General features: G+C 44.3%; 2 protein-coding genes across 3 annotated transcripts in view; one reads left to right on the top strand and one right to left on the bottom strand.

Annotated features, from left to right (window-relative positions):
• The window catches only part of CNOT6 (CCR4-NOT transcription complex subunit 6), a 38,437-nt gene extending 28,887 nt beyond the window's left edge, over window positions 1–9,550 (top strand). For both annotated transcript variants that reach the window (XM_080922539.1, XM_080922538.1), the window contains exons 9-12: window positions 464–618; window positions 1,588–1,818; window positions 3,935–4,137; window positions 5,689–9,550. In XM_080922539.1, the coding sequence (XP_080778665.1) occupies window positions 464–618; window positions 1,588–1,818; window positions 3,935–4,137; window positions 5,689–5,901 (802 nt within the window). In that variant the 3' untranslated portion in view covers window positions 5,902–9,550. The remainder of the gene's footprint in view (window positions 1–463; window positions 619–1,587; window positions 1,819–3,934; window positions 4,138–5,688) is intronic.
• Window positions 9,551–15,886: 6,336 nt separating this feature from the next.
• On the bottom strand, window positions 15,887–17,181 carry SCGB3A1 (secretoglobin family 3A member 1; the record flags this gene model as incomplete). Its single annotated transcript, XM_080924015.1, has 3 exons — window positions 15,887–15,910; window positions 16,259–16,494; window positions 17,127–17,181. The coding sequence occupies 3 exons, from the start codon at window positions 17,179–17,181 to the stop codon at window positions 15,887–15,889; spliced, it is 315 nt and encodes a 104-aa protein (XP_080780141.1).
• Between the last annotated feature and the right edge of the window lie 8,823 nt (window positions 17,182–26,004).

Below are 26,004 nucleotides of genomic sequence, written 5' to 3'. Positions count from 1 at the left end.
TTTACTACGGATTTAATTTTGCTGCTAATTGAAATATATTGCAAGTAACCTTCCCTCTCAGAAAACTATGCTTTGGAAGATAACTGTTCAGAAATTATGAGATAAAGTAATCAGCAATGATGGTAAAGATGACCAACTACACTGTACCAAGTTGTAAAAGTATTTTCAGGTCTTATCTGAAAGCAACCCTAAGATCTAGGAATAAACATCAGCGTTTTGGGTCTGGGGATACACCTTTGTTAGAAAATTTGCCCAATACGCACCCTGAGTTCAACCTCAGGAACACAAAGACAAGCCAAAGTTAGACTGAAGGTGACCTTAGTGAATTCGTGGAACTTGGTACTGTGGAGGATTTCCCACTAGATGACTCAAGTAACTTTGTATCTGGCTATACAATTGTGGAGAAAGGCTTCTCTCAGAGCCATGTGCTGATTTCCAGTCCCATGTCTATGCTTTGCTTCAGGTTTACTCTGGTTCAGAAACATACAGTTGAATTTAACCAGCTAGCAATGGCGAATTCAGAAGGCTCTGAAGCCATGTTGAACAGAGTCATGACAAAGGACAACATTGGAGTAGCGGTGCTGCTAGAACTTCGGAAGGAACTGATTGAAATGTCATGTGAGTGGTGGCTTCCCATCTTCCCAGATTTCATAGTTCCATTGACACCTTCAAAACAGAAGTCTCAGTGACTGCTTAATAGTCTGGTACAGCACCCGAACCAGTATCGTACATTGTTTTCTCTGTCACAAAGCTAAGGACCTCCAAAATTTACAACCCTGGAAAGGCATAAAGGAAAAAAGATGTTTTAAGACACTGAGGTAGTGATTGAAACAACCGCTCAGGGGTCAGAACTCCATCTTGTCAGCAGGAGTGATTGGTAAAGCTAACTTTCTATAAGCCAGCCTTCCTCACTAACTTAGAGTTTGGGGAAGGTTGACTACTTTTTAAAAGGATTTTTAAAAGTTAAAGAACTGTATATAATGACAGATGCTGAGACCTGAAACTTCCATCAATGAAGTTGGTACAGACTCTGATGTTCCTCTCAGAACTGAAGAATATTATTGATAAAGCCTCTCGGAGCCTCAAATCCAGTGTATTGGGAGAATGTGGAACTATTCACTGTGTTATGTGCAGATCTGAATTCTTTTCCATTCTTTGTTGTGGAATGTGGGGCATTTAATGTAAAGGCAGGATCTTGTGACTGAGTACCATGTTCCAGTGCTGGTACTTGCAGAGCATGCACAAGATCTGTGCTCACTTTCCAGTTCTGAGGAAATAAAAAGGCCAGAGAATTAATAAGTGCTAAAAAGTACATATCTAAGAGGATTTAGATTTGATACGAGAGACTTGATTTGGTAGGTCTGAAATTAGCTGACATGGGCTGTCTGTCTAGGTAAGCTTTAGTGCTGATTGAATCAAATAGATGTAGAAATTCAGTTTGTAGCTTCGTTGTATATCAGATTCAGTGAGTGGGTAGGAAATCACTAGATATATTAGATTCTCTGAAATTTCAGTTGTTTTCAGATGCTGTAAGAAGCTGTATATCAATAAGCAGATTTTTGTCTGTTTTATTTTTATCGAATATAGCTGGAAAACCACATCTGGGAACAGAAAAACAACTTATTCTTGTGGCTAATGCTCACATGCATTGGGACCCTGAATATTCAGACGTGAAGTTGGTACAGACTATGATGTTCCTCTCAGAAGTGAAGAATATTATTGATAAAGCCTCTCGGAGCCTCAAATCCAGTGTATTGGGAGAATGTGGAACTATTCCGCTTGTTTTATGTGCAGATCTGAATTCTTTGCCAGACTCTGGTGAGAAATGTAATATTTTATATGGAATAGCTACTTTTTGATTTACAATTTTTTAAATGTATTCCATGTGCATGTCCTTGCACAAATGCATGTGCATGTCAGGGTTTTCATAAGGATCAAAGAACAACTTAATGCAGCTGATCCTCCCCCTGTACCACTACATAGGTTCTGAAGGCAGAACTCGGGTTATCAGGCTTTTGGGATGAGCACCTTTACCTGCTGAGACATCTCATTCGCCCTGTAATGTAGGTTTTTTTGATAAATTAAGTCTAAAATTTCATTTTGTAGTAGCAGCTGTGTACAGGTTTTATAGGTTTTCTTCATAAGATGGCAAAGGGGAAGAGACCATTTTGAGATAGTATTATAGAAGTCTATGGAAGTGATGATAGGTGTTCTCATTCTCTCTGTGATCTCCCCTGATTCCTCACTCCACCTTTTTTAATTTTATTTATTTATTTATTTATTTATTTATTTATTTAATTTGAGGCTGGATTTTAGACTCAAGAAGCCTTTCTGAGTAGGTATAACCAGGACACATGTCACCATACCACCAGCTGCAGGTTGATGACTTGAAATAGCTTGTTAAGTACCTGTTTTGTTTTTCTAGTTTCCCCGAGACATTTATAATTCAGATTCTTTAAAGGCTTTTAAGATAACTGTCTTAGTCAGGGTTTGTATTCCTACACAAACATCATAACCAAGAAGCAAGTTGGGAGGAAAGGGTTTATCCAGCTTACATTTCCACACTGCTGTTCTTCACAAAGGAAGTCAGGACTGGAACCCAAGCAGGTCAGGAAGCTGGAGCTGATGCAGAGGCCATGGAGGGATGTTACTTACTGGCTTGCTTCCCCTGGCTTGCTCAGCCTGCTTTCTTATAGAACCCAGGTCTACCAGCCCAGTAATAGCACTACCCACAAGGGGCTGTCGCTACTTGATCACTAATTAAGAAAAATGCCTTACAGCTGGTTCTCATGGAGGCATTTCCTCAAGGGAGGCTCCTTTTTCTTTGTGATAACTCCAGCTTGTGTCAAATTGACACACACAACCAGCCAGTACAATAACTTCTTTGGAATTCTAGCCTGTGGTAAACTATGACCACAGTTATATTTGACCAACAATATGTTACAGAATTCCAAATTTTGTTTCTTCTGATGACTTTAATAAAAAGTACAAAGTACATGTTAGATAGAAATTAAGACCTTTTATCATACAGATAAAGATACCAACATATCTTTTTGCTTTGTATGATGAAACAGGAGAGCAAGACCCTTGATTTTTGTCATAAAGTAGGACTCCAAAAGCATGATCTTATTAAATACACCCTATGGATAGCACAGAGAACAAACCAGATCCCTTTTAGTAGCAAACTAGGCAGTCTCCTGTGCTCCAGTTCTTTGTGCACATTCTCATCAAACGGTGTGTGTGACTAGACGGTTAATACATTATTACTGTGACAAACAGATAGGGCCACGAGGAAGGAACTTAAAATTTGTTTTCAGGGGCAACCAAAGGTGCCTGAGATCTCTAGTCCTTTAGCCCCAAGTCATCAACGGGACCCTTGCCACCGAGGAGATGAGGACTCTTCACAGCTTCATTTGCTGCTCAACCCTCTAGTTGCAAAGTTTTGGAGAGAACAGGGCTGGGAATGTTTAATAGCATTGTGGGGAAATGTCCACTCATGCTAGGTGCTTTAATAAAAGTTAAAATATATTTGTAGAGCCTACTTTATGATTAAGAATTTAAGAAAACGATGAAGTTGCTCTCTTAACTTGATGACACTGTTCCACAGTTGGTGGGATGCTAAGATGACACATAAAACCCAAAAACAGGTTGTTTCCCTGTGGGTGATTGAGGGCGTGAGGAAACTGCCTACCATTTTGATTGTGATGTTCTCTATTAAGTCTGAAGTTAAGCAGGGATTTTCTAGCTATCTGCTTTAGTTAACAATGGAAGGATTTGGGGAGACATCTGTTTGTCTGATGGTTTTAAACTAAAATGTAAAATATTTGGGTGTTCAAATTTCATAAGGATGAATTTGGGCAAATCGTGACAAATTAAGAATTTTGTTTTCTGTGTAGTATACCTGACAAATCTAAGTGCGTTTCTGTCTGTTTAGGCGTTGTCGAGTATTTGAGCACTGGTGGGGTAGAAACAAACCATAAAGACTTTAAGGAGCTGAGGTACAATGAGAGTCTCACCAACTTCAGCTGCAATGGGAAGAATGGGATGAGCAATGGAAGGATCACTCATGGTTTCAAGTTAAAGAGTGCCTATGAGAATGGCCTGATGCCTTACACCAATTATACGTTTGACTTCAAGGTAAGCTTTCAACCCTCACCAGCCAGCATCTTTGTAAGTTCTTAATCTTACATACCAGTGTGTGTGCTCTGACTGGAACCGGGCAGCCTTAACTTACCAGCAGCAATATTCATTGTCCCATAGACAAGCACAGGATTGGTGATAGTCTTTCTAGATAACCCAGCAGAATGGTTTCCAGAGTGAAGAGTCAGGTGAAATGTGACAGTAAAGCAGTCCTTGGTTATTTTTTGCCCTTGTGACATTTATTTATTAAATACCAGTCACTAAAAGCCAGATACTATAGTATATACTTTGCTGCCAGGTGAAGTGAAGCATTCTTCTGTCATACTTGAACTGAAACACCTTTGAAAGCTAAGCTAAAGTGTGTGTGTGTGTGTGTGTGTGTGTGTGTGTTACAGGGAATTGAATCCTGGGTCTTAATGTCTAAAAGGCAAGTGTTCATAAGCTTGTCCCTAGTCTTGGTCTCTAAAGTATGTTGTATACTGTATTACACAGTTAATAGCTTGCAGCATGGACATTTTTCTACAGGTTGGTTAATGGAAATTCAAGGGTGGTAACCAAAGTAGAGAAGAAATTACTGTTTTCTTTATTTGTAATGAGATAGGAAGGAAACACTTGTATGCTTTAGTGTCCTTAACCAGGATCACGCGAGAAAGGAGGGTGCAGTTAGTGGAGGAGAGCCCCCAAACTGGCAGGTCATTTCTGTGCAGCTCCGATTCAGTGGAAAAGGCATCTTGTCACATTGCGTAGCTCACATTTGCCTCACATTCTTAACTCCTCTTATCTTCCTGAGTGAGGCCATTACATGTGTGCAGCACTTAGCTTTGAAAAGCAAACCTTGAATTGGATAACTTCCTGTAACTGTAACAGAATGCTTGTGAGGGTTACTTTTTAAAGGTTTATTTTGTCTCAGTTTTGAAGGCTTTTGTACATAATCAAGTTGAGCTCTAGCTGTGGGCCTCCATATTGTGAAAGAATATCATTGAGAGCATGTGACAAAGCAGATTGCTCAGCTCAGTTACCAGGAGGAAAAAACCAGGGAAAAGGAAGAGGAGAATTGGGGTCCCATAATCCTACTCAAGGGTGTGTTTCTAGTGACCTAAAGATCTCCCTGAAGGTTTTTGGCATCTCTCAGTAGCACTACCTGGGGCACCAAGCCTTTAACATCTGGACTTTGGGGGAGGGAGTTAATACAATACAGACTTTAGGGTGTGCATTAGCAAGGGAAGAGCACAGTGTTAGAGTTTATTAAGTGGTGACTGCAGGACTTAGGAGGGTTTGATACTCGGTAAGGATTTAGCCAGATGGTAAGAAGAATATAGGTGCTTGTAGGCCATTAGGACAGAGCTTATCCAGCCAGGACTAGTTGGTTTTGCAGAATTTGACTTTTCGAGGGGTTGTTTTCTGTTTTTCCTGTGTAGGTTGCTTATACATTGTTTCTTCAAGCTAGCAAATTGCTCTTGTTTACCAAATATGACATCTAAAGCTATATCTTGAAAACATTTGGTATTTTCTTGAGTGGGGCTTACCATTTTTATTGTTGTTTTTCAGGGTATAATTGACTACATCTTCTATTCTAAACCTCAGCTGAATACTTTAGCCATCCTGGGACCTCTGGACCACCATTGGCTAGTTGAGAATAATATCAGCGGCTGCCCACATCCACTTATTCCCTCCGACCACTTCTCACTTTTTGCACAATTGGAGCTCTTACTGCCTTTCCTGCCCCAAGTTAATGGCATTCACCTTCCTGGCAGGAGGTAGTCGTGTATTTTCAGAGGACCTCAGATTTACTTGTTAACTCGTGAAAATCTGAACATAGGGGAGTGAGGTATGGCCACTGGGGATTTTTCTCAGTGATCATTTGAATTTCCAGTCTGGTTATTTGATAAAGGATATAGTATGAAAGCCAGGTGCTAGCAACAGACAAATTCTGAGCCCAGTGTACTTTATATACTGCTAGACAGGGACTGGTGTGTTTACACCGATCTTTTAATTTGTTACAAGTAATTTTCCTGTTTCTTCTCTCCAATGTGTATTGTCATGCCTTGAAATAGGAAGATGTGTGAGCAGCGTGCTGTTTGCACAGAAATCCACAGCACTGTTTCTGAGGCCAGTAGTAACACCTGACACCGTTCTTCCAGACTTTACTCCCTCTGTTTTCAGACTTGTTTGTAAAATGTAGAATTTGAATTTAGCCTTTATGATTGTATATGATCCACAGAAGACCTGATTTATGAAGTTTTGTACTAAAAAAAAAAAAGCAAAATTGAAAACAGTTGTATTGTAAACTAAGGCTAATTTTTTTAACCTGTGTCCTGTGTTCTGAAGGCCGGCTGGTAACGAAGTTGCATCAGACTTTCTCTGCAGTGATTTGCACTGTTAGGGTTTTGTTGGCCCTTTTATACTACTTTATTTTTAAATTGAGAACATTACTCTTTAAATGTAAGTTTGCTTAGACCTTGGGATATTTTCTTGGACCAGAGGCAACTTATGTCTGAATTCCTGAATTTCTATGGAAACTTTCTACCGGGACGGACAAGCTGACGTGTAGGCATTTAATGTGCTGAATCTGATAGTTGACGTGTGTACGTTCTGGTATTTTTAATCTTTTACTTTTTATGTTAAAAAATTACAGCTGCTTAGGTACAGCTTCTAAGTCCTTTCTGAGACATTTTCTGTTCTGTCTCCTCTGTGCCTGCCTAAATTAGTTCTCACCCAGCACTGCCTGTGCATGCAGAGAAAATCTGTGCATCTTTTATATTTTTAAGAAAACTAACATTTGTGAGAATTTTATGGAAATGCTTTTGTATGAGCTGTGGCTTTTCCTCGTTGTAAAGCGCTGGATAGCACATTCTGGAACATGTTCATGGTCCTGGGGCTTTGCTCACAGACCCTGCACTGCTTCTCGGTGTCCTTGCCCCAGAGTGCCACTATCATGTGTATCCTTATTCTCTTAGTGTTTTAAAAAATCATCCCCTTTTTTAAGAAGAGTAATTTTCTGTTTATGAAGCAGTATAAATTAGATGCATTTTCAAAACAGTTTCCCTAGGACAATTGTTTGGATCATTTTTAAAGTGACAGGAATTTTAGTGTGTCAACCAAGGTAAACGTTACACTGTGCCCTTATTTTGCCCACAGTGCCATTAGTAGATCAGAGATTGAAGTCACCTTTAACTTTACACAGTTAACTTGTATATGTTCTGTCCTCAGCCGTTAGTTCTCTCAAAATCAAATAAACTCAGAGGGAACTTGTCTGGCTGCTTTTGTTTCAACTGCAGGCAGTGGAGCAGAAGGACGCCGTGTGGCACTAAAGTGAACTGTTGAGTGTTAACAGTTTTATACAGAGACTGAGCCATTTTGGATGACTCAAAATTTTATGAGAAGACATTTAATTGCTTATGCTGTTTTTAAGAGGAAATAAAATTACATACTGTTTAAATAAATGAATTTTTTTTCTTCTTAAGAAATTCTCTAAAAGGTCTTGATCTTGAATCTGTCTCAGACCTTGTTTTTCCTTTAAGGTTTTTTGTTTTGTTTGTTTAATCTTAATTGTAATGTTGAGTTTGTTTGTTGTAGATTCTTTAAGTTGTGCTGGCACCAAACACATCCAGTTTGTAATCGACAAGGTTGGTGTAGAGCCAGTGCATGACTTCTAATGGCTTTTTGTCTTGTCTTCCCTTCTCCCCGTCTCTGTCTCTTTCTTGTAAAGTGTGAATATAAGATGTGTTGACTCGATTTTCTTAAACACTGTGTTGGTAGTGTGCATCATGACAATTTCCAGTGAAGGTGACCTGGAGCCGGTCAAACTGATGGGACTGAGGAATCCACTTTTCCTGGACCAGCTAGGAGGAGCGCAGGTCCAGAGGTGTGGTGTGAGGAGGGGGAGGAGCACTTACTCATTGTTGCATTTGTCAGTGAAGATGTATTCCTTTCATGGATGCTGGAACTAGAGTGCACTTGTTAGATGCTAAAGGTTTGAGCTTTACACAAACACTTCATCTGTATTTGTTACTGTCTACAATAGATTTGGATTTGGGGGCAGCATAGTAAGATATAATTGCCTGTTATGTCTTGGAAGTACTTGTTTTGCCTCTTTCGGGCATACTGCATTCTGTGGGTCAGTTTGAACATCTTCACCTTGTTTAGATAGTGATAAGTTGAACAGAGTGTAGATTTACAAGTATAATCTTCAAAAGAAAAATATTTTGAATCTATTGAGAATAAATGTTCACACCAAAATAGACTGATACTTTGTTAAGCAAGGTTTTATGTTTTAAATGCTTTGTGTCCAAAATAATTTCCAAGAACCTATACTTCTTAAAATGCATAAAACTAGTCTGTTTTCATAATGTAGATTATTTTTGAAAAATTCTGTAATAAATATATGTAATGTTTTGCTATAATGTAATTTCAGTGTTCTTGCTGATAAATACATCTTAGGAGTGGTTTACAGATTGTGTGGAATATGTTTCCCTTTCTAAAGAGGAGATTGGAGGCGCTCAAGTCTTTGTGAATCTTACTAAGTACGGTTTACAGTATTGGTGGTAATTATTTATGCTTTGAGAATCTAAATAATGTTCATTGAAATTAATTTATGGCATAGTATAAACTGAAGTTCTAGAAGTAAATTGTTGATGCAGCTTTAATAATTCCAGAACACAGGCATCTCCAAAAATTTTGTTTTTGTTTGTACTTGGATTTGGTGTCAACCAGGAACATTTATTTCATGTCAGCACTTTGAAACCTAAAGACATAATTAAATTGGGTAGAATGCACTTGTAAATCTTTGAAACCTCTAAGACTCCATTTCCCAATAACAACACTCTCGGTTTAGAGTTCTACCTTTTCACTGTTTAAACTCAGAACTCATGTCCATCAAGATGCTGGTGCTTGGTGGTCATGTCACAGGCCAAAGCCAACCCAGGCAAGACAGTTGATTACAGGAGTTTGTCTTCCGATGGGTCAACCATAATATCCAGTACAGGCGTTGCAGATAACTTAGAGAACATGAGCAGGTGTCCTCCAACCACAAGCAGTATTTCTAAGATGTTCGCATTGTTCCTTTTGGTTACATAAACTTTAAAAACTGGTATGTTGATGTAGTGTCTGAAATAGAGTAGTCTTTATTCACAGTACATTCTATCGTGTAATGCACTGGACTAACTCTTGTTTACCATTCATGTAACAGAACCCAGCACACTTTCTGCACTAAGCTCAAGAATGTCACATCTGCCTAGGCAGCTCTTTGATAAGGGTGATGAGAAACTGAATTTACACCATATAGACTGGTGGTAACAAGGGCTTTTACTGTTCTTTTCAGTGGAACCTTCTTGGTCAAATTGTAACTAGCTAGTATTATATTTATATACAGGGTCTCTTTTCCTTACCGATGTATTTTCCTACTCATAGCCAACCAATAAATTCAATATCTGTTTCAAATATTTTAAAAGTGTAGTTTGTACAGCTCTAGCACAGAGGCTTCCAAAATTGCAAACGAATTAATCAGAAGACCGTGCATTTACAGCTCAGAGTCTTCTGGGACAGTTACAGTTCACCCTTGCGGGGGACAGGGGCAGGGCTGCGTGGGGACGGGCATGGGACTGGTGTGGGCACCTTTCCTCCTTAGCTGTGTTCATTCTGTAACACTCATCTTTGCCAAAGCTCAAAGGTGGGCCTTTTACATTGGGTTTTTGTTGTTACCGTATAGGCTCATATGGAAGGGCATTGATGTTTTATAAAGACAGTAGCAAATATTATGTTGAGGCTATGATAATTATTTCCATATTCAGGAGGCTGAGGCAGGAGGATTGTGGCTTCCAGTCATCCTTCTTAAAAAGGGGAGGGAGGAAAGACTACTTTGATGGGCCCTGTATGCACGCTGGAAAACCATGTTTTAGAAAATGTAGAGGGAATGATGTTAGGTAAATGGATGAATAAACACACACCATATAAACCCGAGTCTGAAATTTGCTAAAAGCAAGTGAGGATAAAAGTTAAGAATAGTTTGTAAATTCCAACTAGTGGTTTTTTGAGGGAATAGTTATTTAAATTATGAGCTGGAAATATATTTAGTATAACATTTTCAGTTTTTAGGTAGCAGTGTTAATGTGTATTAAAAAAATCCCCATTTTGAGTTGAAATTGATTTGATATACTGTTGCAAACAGATACTACAGAGATTTAAGAGATCCTGTGATCTGCCTCCCCTCCCAAGTACTGGGGTTAAACATTCTCTACCTCTCCTGGCTTTACCGAGACTTTCTAATCTAATATATATGAGAAGAAAATACGTTGTAAAAGCCAGCGCATACTAGAATGTTTGGTGGATTTTAGGGCCTCTTTGTAAGTAAATTTCTAAGTTTTCGGGACAAGTGTAACCTGCAACTCTGTCTTTACCTGGGAAATGAGGAGACTGCTGGATAATAATAGTACGTTTATTCCTTTCTGCAGACTCGAACACATTTAACACTTTTCATGGGAACAAGATGTCAGTGTTCTTGTTTTTTTTGAAATGTACATTTAAATCACTATAATACCCCATAGTCGTTAAATTTACCTTGGACCTGTCAGGACAAACTTTCCTTGTTGACTATGACCTAAGGCAGACTTCAGTAAATACTGTCTCCAACCTGCTAGCAAAGTGCCCAGACTCAATGACCAGGAGTTAGGAGAGCTCTTGGGGTGTTGGTACATCTTGATGAATATGGGGTAAGCCATTTTTGTTGTTGTTGCATTGATGAACAGTCATTTTGAATTGCAGTTTTATGCTCAGTTGAAAGATAAAGGATGGAGAACTCATTTCCCAGAGGAATACAAGAGTTTGTATAAAAGCCTTTATGGACTGTCTATGACTGTTGGGTGAATTGGGCATATGATGTGGTACAAGCTCGTGGAGTACACCTGAGCCACATGGGAAGTTTAAACTTTGTTTTATGAGTGGCGTAAAGAGCCACTTGAGGATTTGAATGGGGAGCCGTGGACCACCATACCTACCTGAACTTAAAATTCCTCTAACTCCCTTTTACAAGATGGAAGCTTAGTTGGATGTGCTCTTGCCCCGGAGGTCAACACTCCTTTCATTCCATTTAATATCTTTAATCTGGCTATCTCCTTAAACACAGAATTTAGCTGCATTTGACTTCCTGGTGCCCCTTTAATCCTTGAATCATACTTTTAGAAAAGAATCTGGAAACAGCACTGAGGAGAGATAAGAACAGTGAGACTAATTAGTGACCAGCTTCAGCATGGTTCACTTGAAAGGTGGTGAGCAGGAACTGTTCCTGGCACATGCGGGCACAGAGAAAGGGGGTGGGGCGAGAGACTAAAGAAAACATGCGGAGTAACAGATGAAAGCAATCACCTCTGTGCCTCAGCTGCCCACGCTTTTAGTGACTTAAAACAGGGCTCTACAGCAGAGCACCGTGAAATAGCTTTTGTTATTTATGAAGCTTGACTATAAAGTTGTTTTTACTTTTAAAGATTTTATTTCTTTATTTTATGTATATGGCTCGCTACTGTGTGGCTGTCATCAGACGCACCAGAAGAGGGCAGCAGATCCCATTACAGATGGTTGTGAGCCACCATGTGGTTGGCTGGGAATTGAACTCAGGGCCTCTGGAAGAACAGCCAGCTTAGAGATGACTCTAAACTACTGAGTCATCTCTCTAGTCCCTAAAAAATATTTCTTGATATAAAAAGTTGTGCATGTTTATGTGAGTGCTTCCTGTCACAGCTGCTGGGATTCAAACAAACTCAAATCTGAAAGAGGAGCAAGTGCTCCGAACTGCTGGGCCATCTGCCTCTGACCTCATCGCCACTGCATTGTGTGAGGAAGGGAACTGCCATGTTGCTTACCTATATTATAGGCAAACATCTGTAGTCTGTGTAGATGTCAAGGAACACTCTAGTATAGCTCAGTAGTCCCTGTGTATGGTTGCATTGTCCCCTTTACATTTTCAAGTGTGGGAAAGTTAGAATCGGTTCTAATAGGAAATGTGCAGAGTGCCACATCAAGAATAGGGAAAACCGGGTGTGTCACAAAAATCTGCACGAATGACAGTTTGTTATAGCAAAGAAAAAAAAGACCTTTGTTGTATAAAAGGCTAGAACTAAAGGCAGTAACATGAACAGATTCAATATTCCCCCCCAAAATGCATATAACATTTAACTGGTCAAGAAATAGATGGTGCCAGGCTGTGGTTGTGACACCTTTAATCCCAACACTCCCTGGGAGGCAGAGACAGGCAGATCTCTTGAGATCAAGGCCAGTCTGGTATACAGAGTGAGTTCTAGGTCGGCTGGGGCTACACGGAGAACCCCTGTCATGGAAAAACAAAGTAGATCATCATATGAGGTCAAGATGTTGAACAAAAAGTTTTTAAAAAGGCAAACCTCACAAGATGAAGGCTTCTGGGTCAACCAGTTTATAAAGGGGCTCATAGTGCACTGGGGAAATGGCGTGCTGAGTGGAGAGATCTGATAGGAAAATTATTGTGGCAAAGCTATGAGAAGATTGGTCTTAGGAAAGTACAAGGCTTGCCTGGTGCCACAGAAGGCCAGTGGATTGGAGGACTGGAGAGATGGCTCAGCAATTAAGGTCCCTTGCTTAGTACCTGGGTTTAGTTCCCAGCATCCACATGGCAGTTTTCAACTGCCTACAATTCCCGTTCCAGAGAGACCAGAACTTTACGGACATTCATGCCCCATGGTACGCATGCTGTGCATATCTACACTTTCTTTTGTCTTTAGAATCTCCAGGTTGGTTTGTTTAATTTGGCTGGGCAATAGCTCAGTGAAAAGCACTTGCAAAAGCGTGAGCGCCTGAGTTAAGGTCCACAGCATAAATATATGCTGTCTACAGGACCTGTCTTAGGAATCAAGATACAGTAGATGTACATTAAGCAGATGAAAAGTGTCACATAAACACAACTAGTTGTAAGTTTGTATGTGTAAGACAACACAGGCTTAAATCCGTCCTAGAAACTAAGGCGTTGCTTGTACTGATGATCACATCAGACCACAGAGCTGGTCCAAACTAGTGACCTAGAGTCAACGGGTTGGGTAACAATCCTGGTGGGCTGCCAATGGCCAGCAGCACCAGACACTGCACAGCGTGGGAAGACAGAACCAGAACTGGACAAGGTAAAGGTAGAAAATCAGACTGACTCTAGATCTGATGAATGAGAGCAATGAGTGCTTGTCTTCTCAACCACTCACGGAAGAGTTTAAACTCACAGTTGGATCTAGTTAGTGTCGTAGTTGGAGAGTTCAAGAGTAAGTGGAAGTTAGCACCAGAAAAGCCAGTGGATCAAAGCAAAATTCTCCGAAACGAATGAAAAGAAAAATAACATCAAAGCAGGACACAGAACAATGCGCAGAGGGAAGTTAGGCAAAGAGACTAAAGAGGGGAAACGAGCAGAGCCAGAGCAGGAAGTAGGAAGAAGTGAGTAGAACAGAAGTATGGAATGAGGGATAGAAATCAGAAAGCTAAAAAGTACCTATGCTGGGTCTTTAGAAAGATGAACAAAATTCATGAGTGTACAGGTGTTTGGCAGAAGAGAAAGTCATTACTAAGTTTAGGTACTAAGGACATCACTGCAAACCTCAGAAAAACAGGAGTATTGAAAAATGTTGCATGCCATCTCAAAAGAGGGACAGAAACTTAAAATCTGAGTAGCTCTGTAACAAGTAATGACTCTGAATTAGTAGTGGGAAATGCAAAATAACAGCCCTCTGAAGAGAAGAGCTCATTCCTGGGTGGTTTCATGGCAAATTTCAACAATTTTTTAAAAAGTACATTCTTATTTATTTAATGTATATGAGTACACTGTGGCTGTCTTCAGACACACCAGAAGAAAGCATCAGATCTCATTACAGATGGTTGTGAGCCACCATGTGCTTACTGGGATTTGAACTCAGGACTTCTGGAAGAGCAGTGTTCTTAACCACTGAGCCATCTCTCCAGCTCTAGATTTACTTAATGTCACGTTTTAGAGGATTGTCTTTTCAAAAAAGTATTTCTTTGGTAGTAGTCTCGATGGTTACAATGGCAAATTAACAAAATGAAATTTATTTAAGGAAATAAAACTTTTTAGTTCTTCCTGTTTTTAGTAGGTTTCTGTTTTAGTCTGCCATTGATTTTTTTTTTTTTTTTTTAACATAGACACCTTTCTTAACAAATAGAACCTGTCTCATGGTGCAGTCTCTGGGGCGGGTTTATGTGCAGGAAATTCAATTGGAAAAGATTGTGAGATGGTGTGGCCTTGGAAAGATAAAAGTTGGAAGCTGGAGAGAGATGGTTAAGAGTGCCTGCTGTTCTTCCAGAAGAGAAAAACAGTGTCCGAGTCAGGCGGCTCATAATCACTAGTAACCCTGGCTCTAAGAGATCAGAGACCTCCTTAGGCACTCATGCATGTGCGCGTGCACACACACACACATATACATAAATGAAGCATCACGGAAAAAGGGGAAACCAAAATTTAGCTGCCAGATTGGAGACGACACCTGTGTGAATGAGGAGTCACCCTCTAGAACTTCACACACCCTGGAGTTAACAATTCTAAGGAAGAGGGGAAGCCAAGTAATGGAATCACTAATTCCTTATATGATTTGTGGGAGTATGAAGATCCTTCAGATCTGTTCTCTCTTGAATCCAAGGGTCCTCATCTTTATGACCTACCCCAGAGAGCTGGTGACATCGAAATAAACCTACATCAACCAGAATGCAGACTTCCTCTGGCTCAGAGTTGTAACCTTGTAGTTCTTTGAGAGGGTCCCCAGAAGGCAGCTCAGCTAAGTGTGGTCAGTTGCCACCATTCTCGTGTGCTATGGAAAGGTCGCTGTGCAGGGAAACTGGGTGACATGCGGAGGCATCCAGTACCCCACACCTTTGCACTCTTCACTTCCCAAACAGCCGATCTCAGGATCTGCCTCCTAATCAGGCTGGGATTGTGCTGGTCTGGTTTCTCCAGGAATCTATAAGAGCTGGTCTTGGGCTTCAGCTGAATCCTAAAGTCTCTTCTAAACATCTCTTTCTCGCTGTCCTGGGGAAGAGTCACCAGTTTAAGAAGGGTAGAAGGGCTGGCTCAGACTGGGCTCACTCCCAGGTCCAGTGAGCTGCTGTACTGTACAATAATTCTGTGGTAACTTAGGGTATGTTATCAGTCAATCTATGGAGTCTGGGCATGTTCTTGTTAATAAGTTATCCAGGGACATGTCAGAATGTCCCCACCCACTTCACCAGAGTTAGAAAACAAGTCATCTCTATGTGTTTGTGACAATTCAGTCTGGTGTCTTCACAAAGATCCATTCTCCCTGGTGATCACATTGAAAATGAAACTCAAACCTTACCTGGATCCAGGTGGCTTTTTCCTCTACTCTAATTTTTGAACTCACCACCTCTCAAAATTGGAAAGTTCAAGTCCCTGATTATTTTTATAATAGGAATAGAAAAATCTCAGCCCTATATTTGAGTAGCTCCAGTTTCCTCCTCTCCCTCTTCTTCCCACTCCTCTACACACACACACACACACACACACACACACACACACACACACACACACACACACACACACACACACCACGGTGCTTTTTGGCTTCCTTCAATGGGGATTGGCTTTGAGGCAAGAAGACATCAACTGCAAACCTGCACTGGCCGAGTTTATTAAGGTAGAGAGGAAAGGCATGAACAGCAGGGTGTCCAGGTTGTCGAAGGACATCTTGCCAGGCAGAATTTTTTCAGGTTCACCTCAACCGAACATTGTCAGGGCCCCCTGGAAAAGAGAAGCCAAGCTTGAGATGCCCTTCACTACTGCCAAGGATTGCTGAGGAGAGGACCCGGGCACCTTAGGTTACTCAAGGCAGGAAGACATAGTAGCTGGTTCCGGAGAGTCCTTGTTAAGCCTATAGGGAGGGGACCCTAGGACAAGTGCCATGGCCCGCTGGCAGCCACTTGTGAAAGGTAAACCCTGAAGAACTCCTTGCACTCTTCCAAGTTTAGTTAGGATATGGCTTGCTAGAGCATATCACAAAGCAAGAGCTCTCTCTACAACGTCGAAGGTGGCTGGGGAGGGGTACCCACCCAGGAAGAAATAGCCATGCAAGGAAGATGCCCATGTTACCAGCAGTGACTTCACAGCTCCTGCAGCCTCAGGGCCCAGCTCGGTGACACACTTCCTGGAACCCTCTATGAGAGGATCCAATGGGATGCCCAGGCTGGCCAGAATGAACCTCAGGATCGTCACGTAGCTAAATGGTAGGCTAGGCAGAGCCCCTGCTACAGCCTCTGCAGCTGGAGCAACGGCAGCCACGGGCTCTGCCACAGGTTTGCCCAGTGAATCCACAAAGAAAGCAGCACCTGCCAACATAAACAGAGCACTAGGGCCTTCTTAAGGATTCTGAAGACCCAACTGCTCCAGGGAGGGCACCCAAGGGAGACTTCACAGCCACCCACCTACTTCCTGATTGGTGGCTGCTCTGTGTCAAGGGAGACGCCAACAGAAGTTAGGAAAGATGGCCACATGTAGGACCCAGGGCAGAGATGGCTACAGAGAGCCACAGGAGATGGGTAAGGTTTTCAGAGTTGGGGACATTCATATTGTGCCTTGCTGATTGAGGGGACGTTAACCAGGTTGAAGACAGATGGGATGGGTGGTGTCCATCCAGGGTTGGTCTTTGAATAAGCCGTCAGACTGGTGGGTGAAGAGAAGAAGCTGGAGATGGGTAGGTAGGTATATGAGAGGCAGCTCGAAGGCTCAGGTGGGGCTGACAGCAGAAAGCTTTAAAGGTCACAGAAATAGAGGAAAACCTCGCAGGGAAAAGCAGAGCAGCGTCTGGGTTCCCCTGGAGACAAGTCTGCTGGAAGAGCTCCCGTCAGCAACCTGCTCAAGAGTGAGGCAATGACAAAAACCAGCTGGGGCTGCTGCCAGGGGCGAGCAGGTGCCAACAGCAGGTCCTCCATAGGAGATGCTAAGCCCCGAGAGAACTCACCAGGGTCACGGAGCAGAGCCACACAGAACACTAGCAAGGTGGTGGTAAGCTTCATGGTGGGACGAGATGCAGAAGATGCTCCTGGGACCTAAGACACTCTTCCTGAAGCCTGGCCCAGATGGCTTTATATATCCAGGTGTGGAATCTCACCCTCCTGGGAAATGTGTTGTTTGCTCAGCTAATAGGCAGAACCACAGCCAACTTCCTTCTCTGGTCAGTGGACCCTGGGAGGATTGCACATCCCACCTCAGTGCAGGGATTTCCTCTTGGCAGGGTCTCTTGAACTCAAGTGCTAGGCCTTTCTTCCAGAAACCGAGGATGCCCTTTGTCTCCATAGGGCCCACTCAGGCCTACACCTTGATTCTGTGGTCTGACCCCACCTCAACATCACCACAGTACAGGCCAGGAGCCCATGGTTTGGTGGGAACGGGTTCCCCATGGGTGGTTTTTGCAGGTTCTGGGGCTGGAAGTCTGAAGAGCACAGTGTGACTTGGCAGGTCCCAGGGACCCCAAATCTCTAAATGAGCTATTGGTCCCTGGCCCCAGACAATGGAAATGTCACACCATGACAGTCTTCCCATCTCTTGCTTGTCTGGGAGCATCAAAGTTTTTGAGCCAGAAAAGAATGCCTAATAGCCTGGCTGGGCAAACGGCTCTTACTCTTGACTGCATCTTTAGTTGGGCCACAGGTAGTAGCTAGTGCAAAAGGTGGGGGAGAAGGGAGATCTGGGGCATTCTTCTGTTTTTGAAAGAGTTTCTCTAGAACTTTCTTGTCTACCACCTGCAGAAGTGTAGCTGAGAACGAAGCATGGACCCCTCGGTTAGGCTCATCCGTGGGGATAGCTGACTTTCAGCATGTTAGAATGTCTCCTGTGCAGCAGGTGAGCACACCTTGATTTTTTTTACCTGGAAGGAAAGGGTCTCCACGGCCCCTGGGCTGCTGTGAAGGCTTACAGTGGGCAGATGCCACCTGTTCCCAGCCTGACATTGCCTCTGCCCGTTCCTGACATCTTTTCCTTATTGCTTTATCTGGGAAGTGTTTGTTAGTCCCTATGGAAGTAATTTCAGTGGGCAATGAGTTTTCAGCTTGTGAGGCAGCGAAGAAACCATCTGTGTGGCTGTAAACTGCACGGCTGCCACACCCAGAGAACCCCGAGCCTCTTCCTCTGAAGGGCACATCTGTAAAGTGGATGTTGCTCTGACCAAACACTTTCCTGAAAAACCAAGCCCAACTGACCTGACAGCAGTGTCTCCAAAAACCATCGTTTCATTTTCTGTGACAACTGTAGTCCGAGAGCATTAAACAGAAAATCCCACAATTCTCAACGTTCCCAGGACTTTTATCAAGTGTAACCCACCTTGCTTTTATTCTTCTTCTTCTCCTCCTTCTCCTTCTCCTTCTCCTTCTCCTTCTTCTTCTTCTTCTCCTCCTTCTCCTTCTCCTCCTCCTCCTTCTTCTCCTTCTCCTTCTTTTTCTTCCCCCTCCTCCTCCTCTTTTCCTCTTCCCCCTCCTCCTCCTCTTTTCCTCTTCCCCCTCCTCCTTCTCGTTTTCCCCTCCCCCTTCTGTCTTTAAGTTTACAATTATGAACACACATTGTCATATCAGATTGCCATATGTGGGTTTCACTGTGACATTTCCATCCAGCATGCACAATGCATTGATCATAACTCACTCTCCTATTGCTTCTCACCCCCCATCTTCCTCCTCTACCAAGTCCCCTTGTACCACCCTGCTATTGCTATTGTCTCTTCTGCTTTCACGGTGTGTGTGTGGTGGGGGGTTCAGAAAACTACAAATGCAATCCTGACAGGGAGAGGGATATCTTAAGAGAGGTGGAACATGGAGTCAGGAAATAAGCAAGAAGAGCATGACTGGGCAAGAAGGGAAACAGCTGGAGGGGAGGTGGGGCCCAGCAGGAGGGAGAAGCAGCGTATAATGACACCTATGTATAACAATACCATGAAGAAAGTAACTACACTGCAAGCTAATCTAAAAACTAACTTTAAAAACGACCATAGTCTAAAATTCTGTATTGCACAGCTGTAAGTGTCCTTCCATGTCTTTTGAAGGCGTGGGGCCACATCGCCCCCCTGTCTTTAGAACTCTTCATCTTATAAAGCCACAAACCTGTGCCCATTAAAAGATTTTTTATTTTATGTACATGAGTACACTGTTGCTGTCTTAAGACACACATCAGATCCCATTGCAGATGGTTGTGAGCCAGCATGTGGTTGCTAGGAGTTGAACTCAGGACCTCTGGAAGAGCAGTCAGTGCTCTAACCGCTGAGCCATCTCTCCAGCCCCCCCCTCCCCCCCGCCCCGTGCCCATTATTTACAACCTCCTCTTCCTTTCTTCTTATTCTTGCCTCCTAGATAACTCTAGAGTCAGCCATAATATCGTGGACCAACACTTCAGGTGAGCACCAGCTGAGCACCAGCTGCTGAAACTACAGGTGGGGTTGTTGGGTTATTCTGTCTGTCATTTTGAGACTACTGTCATTTTGAGACTAACCCCCGGTCCCTTCCTCAACAGCGGTGCCATTTTCAGTCTCACAAACACTGCACATGCGTCCTTCTCAGCACTCCGTATTCTCTTCCGGCAGGATTCCAGAGTGCCAACTGATCACGTTGGGCATCTAGGACCTGACTTGGGTTTGCTCTTCACCATGCTGGCTGAGAACCAGAGACAGCCAAGTTCAGGCAAAATGACTAGGGTGGAGACTTGCCGTTCATGAGGTCCCAGTGGCTTGGGAACTCTCCTGGTGTCCGTCCAGTAGCCTTCCGCACACCCTTCCTGGGATTCTTTGTCTTTAAAACAACCTTCCAGCAGGATGTGGTGTTGCATGCCTGGGCTTCATTTAAGTACCCCGGGTAAAAAACAACAGAACAAAGGAAAACGAAAACAGGCTTCCTGGGCTGAACAGCGGAGCTCCCTTGTGGGGTACTTGTCTCACAAAAGGAAGGCCCTGGATCTGATCACCAATGATGGAAAATGGCAAAAACAAAATAAAACTTCCCAACAACAACCATGCCCCCCAACCCCCTTCCACTTCCTGATGGAATCGTTTGAGCGACCATTTCCTGGCTTCCCTTGAGTCCGTGAGGTGTGACCACCAGAATACATCCTCACAGCAAGTCATCACAGCTCACCACACTTTCCCAGTGGTATGAAGGTCACTCAAATCCCAATCGGGCCAGCCCCTCACCACACACAGGCATTTAGAACTGGCACCGTGACCATCCTCGGTGCCAGTAAATGGGGATAGATGGAATCTGCCTGCATTGAGGGGCCAGTCGATGCCTCTGAGCTTCTGGAAGCTGCTGTCAAGACCTCCCTGGGGGCTGAAGACGGTACACAGTTACTTGTTCTCTCTTCTGGAAGCCAGAAGTTTGGTATCACTAAGAGTCAGGTGTTGGTGCACTTCCTCAGGAGCCCACGGGAAGGTTCATTCCTGGCTTCTTCTAGCTTCTGGCATTTCTTGGCTCTGGATACATCCTTCTAATGCCTGTCTCTGCCATCAGAGTGTTGTGTGTGCGTGCGTGTTTGAGTGTGTGTGTGTGAGTGTGTGTGTGTGAGTGTGTGTGTGTATGTGAGTGTGTATGTGCGTGTGTGAGTGCACCCATGCACATGTTTGCATGAATCCTCTTTGCCTATTATATGACTACATGTGGTTGCTTTTAGGCCTGACCCTGAGAAGCCAGGAGAATTACCTTGTTTCAAAACAATGGACTTTATGAACTTAATTATATGGCCAACTCTATAGACAGTAACATTCCAAAGACTTGGCCATTAGTTTACCATGTAACTTATCCTTCATACCTGTGTTGCTTTGTCACAGCCAGTGTCTCCAGCGGGTGTCACAGCCCACCTGGAATGTGGCGGGAAGGGGATGGGCAGGGAGATCAACATCCACTCTGGACTTTCCCACCCAGTTCCTGTATGCCTGTTCCCTGGTGGCCCAGGACTGGCTATGACACTGAGGAAGTGCTTGGCACTTCTTCAGATAAGAGGGTCAGCTTGTCCCAGGACATGTTTGCAGGACATCCTATGGGCCAAAACAAACATTCACGCCTTGCCTATCCTCTGGGAATGCAGGAAGTGCTAGATGTAAACAGTGACTTTGAAGGCTCTGAGTGTGGGCCAAATATCAACTTTGGAACCTTGGAGGGACCATGAGGACCTCAAAGCTGTGTGCTCCGCCAATGGGATCCTCAGCAAATGGAGCCAAGAAGGGGCCTTCATCATGGTTTCTGGTTTCAAGAAGCACCAGGGGAGGTTGTGCTGGCATGGTGCGTAGTGCTGGGCCCCACAGCAGGTTGCTGCCAACAACAGAGGCCTAAACCATCAACAGGGTAGGGCTGAAAGAGCCGGAGGCCTGATCATGCTTTCTACAAGCTGACATTTCTGTCCCGGGGCCCGACTCAGCTCTCGGCCTGGCTCCAGAGTCTCCTTGGTCCGTGCTTGGCACCCTCCATTCATGTGTACATGCCTGGGCCCAAAGTGTGACTGTCCTGAGCATGAGGAGACGGAGCTTAGGCATGTATGCTTCTCCTGAAAACAACGCAGCTTCCGGGCCCACAAGTCTCTTCTTATGTTTTCTCCTTTTGTATTTGTCGTACGGCAGCACACCCATCACTGAGACTTGCCAGGCTGCATCTCGCTCTGATACCCAGGCTAAGTTCATTACTAATGAAACTAGGGACCCCCAGTTCCATCTCTCAGTGAGCGTATGCTTGCCCTGCAGGGGCAGGTAGACCAGCTCCTCTGCCCTTCAGACCAGGCATCTTGATTGTCACACGTTGTGGGAGTTGTGTGGGGGTGGGGGTGAGACTTCCACAATGACCCTTTCAGTTTTACTGTGACTCACTGACATGTCGCCTCACTGTGGACTAGCTGGGCTAGACCCCTGCTTTGTGATTGTTTTGTGCTGTAGGATGGGTCTCGTATACACTACCCATATGAAGCCTACAAATGGGCTGTGCTGAGTTTCTTTTCCTTCCTTCTCCATTCCTTTCCCACGGGGGTGGGGTTGTGGAACTGGCTGGCCTCTGGGGTTAGTCAGTATCCAGCTTCTTCCCAAGATCCTAGCTCCTTCTTCTTCCTTTAAAAACATGCATTTTATTGAATTTTTGTGAATTTTACATCACTCACCCCAATGCCACCCATCACCCCCTTCTTCCATATCTACCCTCCAACCTTGCAAGCTCACCCCACAAAAGAAAACAAAGATTAAAAATAAGAAAAATAAGAAAAGCCATCTTGCCGTGGAAGCTGTGGTATGTCGTGGTGTATCTCATAGTGCATCTTTTCCCCAAATAGCTTTGTTCACAAAGGTTCACTGTAATGAGGCATTAGTCTGGTTTGAGGCCTCTGGTTTCTGCTACACTACCAATACTGGATCCTCACCATGGGTCTTCTTGGGTATTCTGTTGTTGCCCCATGTCATGGAGATTCTGAAACTTTGGATCAGCAGGACTTGCGTTTTCACGTGCCCCAGCAGTTCATTGATGGGGTAGACATTGGGGTGCGCCAACTCAAAGTCCTGGGTCTGAGTCTGGGTGCTAGCTGAGTTGGTGGACACACCTGCTCTACCTGGCCTGTGCCACCAGGGCCAGCTCTACTGAGCTTCCTGGACCCTTCTCAAGGATCCCATGGCGACTTCTGATCCCAGAACCTCTTTCTTTCCACCAATATGGCTTCCTTCCTAGGGATGTCATAATCTATTCCATGACAATTGTATGGCCAAGGGACGTATCCTCCTATCTCTTCCTTATTTAAATAGTCACTTCAAGGTCAGGTAGGCACATCCAGGCTCTACCAGCAGCTAAGACGAGGCTATGGCAGTAGGGCCCTGGACTTGTTTAACACCAGGTATAAGTGGCTTGGGGGAGAAGCCAGAATCTATCTGTAAGTCTGAGGCCACTAACAGCCAGGGCAGAGAGGGCTGCTGAGCTCTCCCGGAATCCCCGGCTCACCCACCACATACACAGAGGTGCTGCGTCCTCCTCAGGAGCCTCCTTCCTCCTTCCTTACGCTAAGCCATCTGGGCCCCAGAGTCTCCAATGTGCCTTGCTAGCACTCGCACGAAGGCCTCGCTTCGGTCAATATTGATCTGTTTCTCTCAAGCACTTGGGTTTCCTCTCTCTCGAGGCCTCCTACAAAGGGCCCTACAATGGAGACGGTAGCACAGTATGACCAGCCTGGTTCTTGCTGGGTGGCAGGGGCTCGGGGCATTGCTGAAGGAGGCAGAATGCTGACCCCATGGTAAGCAGTGACTGAAGTCCATGGAAGGTTCTTCCTTTAGTCAAACTCTATCCAAGCTCAATTGGTGTCAATAGAACCTTGCGTTTTTCGGCTATTTCTCTTGTTTATCACATTTGTCCTTTCTGTCTCATGCCTGGTACCCTCATAGGGCAGGTAGTTCCCCCATCGACTAGTGCCCTTGGCTGCCGCCATACACTAGGACCCAGGGTCATGTAACATGGTGGGTTAGGTAACTGGGGGAGACCCCACTCCAAACTCCAGCCCAGTGTCTCACATCAAGGATAGTCATTGCTGTCCCATGAGACTCGTGCAGTGGCTTAAATGCAATCGTTCAGTAGCAGACCTCTGCTTACTCTCATATCTTAAGGGACACAGGAGTGGAATGCACCAGGTCCAGCCCCTTGGAAGATGCTATATCCTCATAGGGACAGGAATTGCCCAGGTGTCCTACTGCACATGACAGGCTCTCAGAAGGTTCCCAAACCTGTCTCAGCAGCCAGGTAGGATCACAAGAGCCACATGTACCTAGCCACTTGACCCTGTGTTTACAAAGGATTGGCCAAGGTTTTCAAGGATGCTATCTATCACCAGACACATTCTAAAATCTCAATGTTCTCCCTCTGCAGTCTCTCCAAGCTTTCCCCTGCCCCAGTTTAGCTCCCCCATTCCTGTATCCTCCTGACTCCTGTCTGTCTGTGGCTAACTTGTTCAGCTCTAACTGAGAAGCAGAGGGTCCTGCTTCCCCTGCACCTGCGCCTCTGATGGTCAGGTAGTATAGACCATTCAGACTGACAGGGAAGCAAGTCACCTCCCCTGCCTTGGTGGCAGCAATCACTTAACTCTAGATTTCCCTGGGTCAGAGACAGCCTCCTTAGCTGCCGGAGCCTCCTAGTTTTGTGTAACAGGAGGAATACAGGTCCTGCTGATGTCTGTCTCATCCTCAAGCTTCTAAGTCAGGGTTTCCACTGCTCCCCGCAAGGCCCTCTGTTACTCCCAATGGCTGCAGCCCCCCTGAGGTCTCTCTGTGATTGCTTCAAGGGTTGTTGTCGGGAGATAAAAGCCCCACTCACTCTGATGCAGAGGGTGGTGACTCAGTGAGGTTTCTACAACAAATGACTATGGGCTTGGCTTAAATGCTACATTCATTTACTACCTGCAGTTCTGCAGATCAAAAAGCCCAGGATCAAGAAGCAGGGACGGTTTTGTATCTGATGAGGGCTCACTGTTTGATTTGTGGACATGTTTTCATACTGTGGGAAGAGGAGGAAAGAACTCCCTCTTGGTGTATTCGATCTAACTTTTTATCCCTTGGTGTGGTAGGCTCTTATATTTGGATGCTTGGTCCCCAGTTAGTGGAACTGTTTGGGAAGGATTAGGAGGTGTGGCTTTGTTGGAGGAGGTATGTCACTGGGGGCAGCCTTTGAGGTTTCAAAGGCTCATACAATTTCTGGTCATTCCCCACCCCTCCAGCCTCTCTGTGTTGTGTTTGTGGATCAGATGTAGGCTCTATGCTGCTCCACGGCCATGCCTGCCACCATCCTCCTCACCATGATGAGCATGACTCTAACTCCTAAAACTGTGAGTTGCCAAGTAAATGCTTCTTTTATAAGTGGCCATAGTCATTGTCTCTTCCCACAGCGAAAGGAACTAAGACACTTGGTTCTTCTAAGAAGGGAAAAAAGCCATTTTTGAGGGCACCACTCCTTTTGGCCTGATTTCTTCCCAAGGGCTCTGCCCCTCATACCATCCCCTTGTGATAAGGGTATGAGGGGTCACAGTGGTTCAGCCCATTGCAGGTATCTAAGAGATGAATCCATTTGTGATGGATAATATTATAATCTTGACTGGGCTGAAAAATGCCTACAACATGACATCAGTGAAACACACCTCTGTAGGTTTTATGAAAGTTTTCCCCAAAAGATCTAGTACTGAATGTGAGTGGCATTCTCCTGCAGGCTGAGGTCAAGATATAACGAAAGGGAGAAAGTCAGTGGGGGATCTGTCAGACATGATTTTGTGGGGACAGGAGCATCCTCTACGACTTTCCAGCACCACGGTTTTCTCCAATGCCCTCAAGGTCTCAAGTCATGAGGAGACACTGAGGGTCTGGTGGGCGTTGGTTCAGTCCGGCTCACCCAGCTTCAGGGAGCCTCGTCAGCTCACTTGGCTTCGCTGTCAGCCTTGCAGAGCCCTCAGCCCAGCCTGCTCTTGCCTCTGGTTAGTGAGAGAGGAGGTCAGGGCCTGGAGACAGGCTTCTGCCTCTGATTCTGTGGCCGAATGGAACCAATTCTAACGCAATGTTAAGTGTCAAGATAATTTGTATTTCATGTGAATTTTTTTCTATTCAGATTTAGACTTATTATAGAAATCAAGACAAAATGAAGCCCTCAACTACTGGCAGCTGTCTCCATGGGGCAGGGCTCTTTCCACTATAATGTCAAAAACTTGAGAGGCCAACAGGCACCACGGGGCAGGCTCAAAATGTATAGCTGGCCCAACAAAGCGATGACCTTCTCTCAAGCCTTTGTTGGATGCTTTGCTAATCTCTTGGGGAGAGTGATCCATCGAGTATGCTGGCTGACTGTTCGTGGGCGAGTAAGTCTGTCCAGCTG

Source organism: Micromys minutus, assembly GCF_963924665.1.
Source record: "Micromys minutus genome assembly, chromosome: 10".
In the NCBI taxonomy this organism is placed as follows: Eukaryota; Metazoa; Chordata; class Mammalia; order Rodentia; family Muridae; genus Micromys; species Micromys minutus.
The sequence above is the reverse complement of the archived record's forward strand: the minus strand, read 5'-3'. Positions and strand labels throughout refer to the sequence as shown.